The sequence below is a fragment of the Marmota flaviventris genome, chromosome X (genome assembly GCF_047511675.1).
Source record: "Marmota flaviventris isolate mMarFla1 chromosome X, mMarFla1.hap1, whole genome shotgun sequence".
Lineage (NCBI taxonomy): Eukaryota > Metazoa > Chordata > Mammalia > Rodentia > Sciuridae > Marmota > Marmota flaviventris.
Genome location: NC_092518.1, coordinates 88,750,465 through 88,755,494, shown reverse-complemented (window position 1 = coordinate 88,755,494; position 5,030 = coordinate 88,750,465). Strand labels below are relative to the sequence as shown.

The 5,030-nt window shown below is 47.7% G+C and overlaps 2 protein-coding genes across 2 annotated transcripts; one reads left to right on the top strand and one right to left on the bottom strand.

Moving 5' to 3' along the window:
• Positions 1–1,885: 1,885 nt before the first annotated feature.
• On the bottom strand, positions 1,886–2,293 carry LOC139703151 (histone H2B-like). Its single transcript, XM_071606079.1, has one exon. It carries the CDS (start codon positions 2,291–2,293, stop codon positions 1,886–1,888), a length of 408 nt encoding a protein of 135 aa, XP_071462180.1.
• A 1,089-nt stretch (positions 2,294–3,382) lies between these two features.
• LOC139703150 (histone H2B-like) lies at positions 3,383–3,790 on the top strand. The gene has a single exon (XM_071606078.1). It carries the CDS (start codon positions 3,383–3,385, stop codon positions 3,788–3,790), a length of 408 nt encoding a protein of 135 aa, XP_071462179.1.
• Positions 3,791–5,030: the final 1,240 nt, after the last annotated feature.

The window sequence follows — 5,030 nt, the reverse complement described above, 5'->3', positions numbered from 1 at the left end:
CCCAGTATAGAGTGGCTCGCCTAGCACATGTGAAGTCCTGGGTTCGATCCTTGGCACCACATAAAACAAAATAAATAAATAAAGGTATTTGTGTCCAACTGCAACTAAAAAATAAAATATTAAAAAGAGGGGTGGGGTGGGGGTAGGCAGGGATGTAGCTCCGTGGTTAAGCGCCCTTGGGTTCAATCCCTGGTACCAAAATTGCCTGAGTAAAAGGACTCATCCTAGTTGTGGTGATTGCTGATCATCCTCCTCTTAATTTGCTGCAAGGGCAAGGGACATGCCCCACTCCCAGCTCTGGGTTCACACATTTTAAAATCACCGTGTTTAAAACCAAGCAAGCCACCAGCTGCACTCAAGGAATCACACCTTGTTTCTCGTCCACCTTCAGGCTGAATTTCAGCATGGAGGCTCTCACAGCTTTAACCAACCAGCAACCTGCCCACACTGTGGGCCAAGGCTGTGGCTCAGAGACTGCAGGTCTGTGGTTGGCTGGTCCAGCCCACACTGGTACTTGGACTGGTCGCAATGAATCCTCCCAACACCCACGCATAATCACAGATCTTGAAGGTTCTGGGTTTAAAAACAAGAATCCCAGGGCTGGAGGCATAGCTCAGTGGTAGAGCATTTGCCTAGCTCTGCCTGACCCTGGCTGGGTTTGATGCCCCTCACCACCAAAATAAAACATGGATAAACAAGTAAAATAAGAATAGGGAGATTCAGAGTGTAATAGAAAAATAATTTCAGAATTTAGAGAGCATGTATTACTTTTAGTAAATTTGACCTAGCTATTTCAATACTGGGTACCTTCATTTCTGTATTTAAATAATTCCAAGCATGGGAAATGTTTTTTTTAATTAAATTAAATTTATTATTATTTTTTAGTTGTAGATGGACACAATACCTTTATTGTGTTTATTTTTATGTGGCGCTGGGGATTGAACCCAGTGCCTCACGTGTGTAAGGCAAGTGCTCTACCACTGGGCCACAACCCCAGCTCCGGGGAAATGTTTTTTAAAAGTTTGAATGAAGTATGTTTATTTAAATCAGCTTTTGACCCCTCTCCACCGCATACACACCCTTTATGTGTAAGTGTGTCTGTGTGTAGAAATGCGCGCAGTCACACCCGCATGCGCACACACTCACACTAGGGTGCGCGGTGCTGCGTGCGCACAGTCACACTAGCCTGTGCGCTCACACTAGTGAGTGTGGTGCTGGGAATTGAACCCAGGGCCTCACACGTGCTGGGAATGTGCTCTAGTGCTGAGCTACAATCTCCAGTCCTTAAGTGAAAAGAGAAGAGAAGAGAAGAGAAGGGAAGAGAAAGAAAAAATTTTTAAAAGATTTTTTTTTTTTTTTTGAGACAGTGTTTTGCTAAATTGCCCAGTTTGGCTGCACACTCAGCCATATACCTGCCCCTGCCTCCAGAGTAGCTGGGATTACCACAGATGTGCACCACCACACCCAGCTGCTTCTTTCTACCGTTTATCTGGTGCCACATCGTACATGTACATAAAGTACCTCTGGATAATTCTACTCCACGCCCCTGGGGGAATCAGTTAAATGCCATTATTACGAAAATAAATGTGACCTGACTCATCCTTACAAGGGGTGACCTAGGAGTATAAATGACAGAAATGAGCATATAGTAAAAACTATTAAGTGCAGAACCATTCAATGAAACCCACTATTTTCCTGGGAACACATTTCACCACAGACATATAGTAAAGCAGAGGTGACAACGTTTAACTTAGCAAATAATGCTTTAAGAATCAGCAGGATGCCCTCCACCCCCAGCTTTGGCAGTGCTTACAGGTCTTTTAGGCCGAGTGGTGGCTCTGAAAAGAGCCTTTGGGGTTGATGGCTCAGGGCGTCTGGAGGTGGCTCACTTGCGGCTGATGTGCCTGAGGAGGGCCATGGTGCCCTCAGACACCGCGTGTTTGTTGATCTCCCCGGGCAGCAGGAGGCGCACAGCCGTCTGGATCTCTCTGGAGGTGATGGTCGACCGATGGTTCTGGCGGGCCAGGCGGCCGGCCTCGCTGGCGATGCGCTCGAACATGTCCTTAATGAACGAGTCCATCACGTTCACCGCCATCTGGGAAAGGCTGAGACCCACGTGGACTTGCTTCAGCACCCTGGGGAAATAGGTGGCGAAACTGTCTTCGCGTCCTGGGGTACGGCGGCGGCTGCGGCACTTTGGCTTCTTCTGCTTCTGGGTTGTCCGATCGGCATTCTCAGGCTCCTGGGGACTGAGGCACTCCTCAGGAGACTTGTCACAGGTTGGCTCAGCCATTGCTCAAGCACTTGCCAATAGCTGGTTAGAACAGACAATGGCGCCTGCTGAGCGGGCTGTCCAACTTATATTTGCTCTATTGCCCCACGTGATGGGTCAACTCGATTTCTAACTGGATGACATGCCTTGACCGGAGCCTGTCGGTAAGCCACATGGGGGCACTCAACGTAACCGCACAATCTGCTTCTTAGCATAGCACCCACCAATCACAGCAGGTACTCGATGTGATTGGATGGCACCGCTCTCGGCATAATATCGACCAATCAATGTGCGTGCTCAGTGTGATTGGTGAGTCCTTCTGCCAATCAATGGCATCGCAAAAGCTTTCGGTTTCCTCAACCTGGAGAACAAAAATCATCAACCCACACCAGCTCATCATACCATAGTTCAATCATAGTGGGCACTCACTGGGCTCAGAGAGTCCTACCACTTGTCTTCATTTAGACCACTGGCAGTGGACGTCTGGCATCGCAAAAGGTTTCTGTTGCGTCTACTGGTGAAAAGTTGGAAGACAACCCAAGAACAAAAGATCAGCCCACTCCAAACAACAATAAACCATTGCTTGAACTAGAATTCTACAGACATTGCCTAGAGTCACTCCTCTGGGATCTGAACTTGTATTACTTGAGGACATTAGCTATCAAGTACCAGAGCTGAAATTTGTACACTGTGGGATGTTGATGTCTTCTAAGATAACTCACAGTGTGGTATTAGCTAGCTGGTGTGGGTTGATGATTTTTGTTCTCCAGGTTGAGGAAACCGAAAGCTTTTGCGATGCCATTGATTGGCAGAAGGACTCACCAATCACACTGAGCACGCACATTGATTGGTCGATATTATGCCGAGAGCGGTGCCATCCAATCACATCGAGTACCTGCTGTGATTGGTGGGTGCTATGCTAAGAAGCAGATTGTGCGGTTACGTTGAGTGCCCCCATGTGGCTTACCGACAGGCTCCGGTCAAGGCATGTCATCCAGTTAGAAATCGAGTTGACCCATCACGTGGGGCAATAGAGCAAATATAAGTTGGACAGCCCGCTCAGCAGGCGCCATTGTCTGTTCTAACCAGCTATTGGCAAGTGCTTGAGCAATGGCTGAGCCAACCTGTGACAAGTCTCCTGAGGAGTGCCTCAGTCCCCAGGAGCCTGAGAATGCCGATCGGACAACCCAGAAGCAGAAGAAGCCAAAGTGCCGCAGCCGCCGCCGTACCCCAGGACGCGAAGACAGTTTCGCCACCTATTTCCCCAGGGTGCTGAAGCAAGTCCACGTGGGTCTCAGCCTTTCCCAGATGGCGGTGAACGTGATGGACTCGTTCATTAAGGACATGTTCGAGCGCATCGCCAGCGAGGCCGGCCGCCTGGCCCGCCAGAACCATCGGTCGACCATCACCTCCAGAGAGATCCAGACGGCTGTGCGCCTCCTGCTGCCCGGGGAGATCAACAAACACGCGGTGTCTGAGGGCACCATGGCCCTCCTCAGGCACATCAGCCGCAAGTGAGCCACCTCCAGACGCCCTGAGCCATCAACCCCAAAGGCTCTTTTCAGAGCCACCACTCGGCCTAAAAGACCTGTAAGCACTGCCAAAGCTGGGGGTGGAGGGCATCCTGCTGATTCTTAAAGCATTATTTGCTAAGTTAAACGTTGTCACCTCTGCTTTACTATATGTCTGTGGTGAAATGTGTTCCCAGGAAAATAGTGGGTTTCATTGAATGGTTCTGCACTTAATAGTTTTTACTATATGCTCATTTCTGTCATTTATACTCCTAGGTCACCCCTTGTAAGGATGAGTCAGGTCACATTTATTTTCGTAATAATGGCATTTAACTGATTCCCCCAGGGGCGTGGAGTAGAATTATCCAGAGGTACTTTATGTACATGTACGATGTGGCACCAGATAAACGGTAGAAAGAAGCAGCTGGGTGTGGTGGTGCACATCTGTGGTAATCCCAGCTACTCTGGAGGCAGGGGCAGGTATATGGCTGAGTGTGCAGCCAAACTGGGCAATTTAGCAAAACACTGTCTCAAAAAAAAAAAAAAAAAATCTTTTAAAAATTTTTTCTTTCTCTTCCCTTCTCTTCTCTTCTCTTCTCTTTTCACTTAAGGACTGGAGATTGTAGCTCAGCACTAGAGCACATTCCCAGCACGTGTGAGGCCCTGGGTTCAATTCCCAGCACCACACTCACTAGTGTGAGCGCACAGGCTAGTGTGACTGTGCGCACGCAGCACCGCGCACCCTAGTGTGAGTGTGTGCGCATGCGGGTGTGACTGCGCGCATTTCTACACACAGACACACTTACACATAAAGGGTGTGTATGCGGTGGAGAGGGGTCAAAAGCTGATTTAAATAAACATACTTCATTCAAACTTTTAAAAAACATTTCCCCGGAGCTGGGGTTGTGGCCCAGTGGTAGAGCACTTGCCTTACACACGTGAGGCAGTGGGTTCAATCCCCAGCGCCACATAAAAATAAACACAATAAAGGTATTGTGTCCATCTACAACTAAAAAATAATAATAAATTTAATTTAATTAAAAAAAACATTTCCCATGCTTGGAATTATTTAAATACAGAAATGAAGGTACCCAGTATTGAAATAGCTAGGTCAAATTTACTAAAAGTAATACATGCTCTCTAAATTCTGAAATTATTTTTCTATTACACTCTGAATCTCCCTATTCTTATTTTACTTGTTTATCCATGTTTTATTTTGGTGGTGAGGGGCATCAAACCCAGCCAGG

Coding starts and splice junctions, on each gene's coding strand:
- LOC139703151 (XM_071606079.1), bottom strand. CDS start 2,293: ATGGCTGAGCCAACCTGTGACAAGTCTCCTGAGGAGTGCCTCAGTCCC.
- LOC139703150 (XM_071606078.1), top strand. CDS start 3,383: ATGGCTGAGCCAACCTGTGACAAGTCTCCTGAGGAGTGCCTCAGTCCC.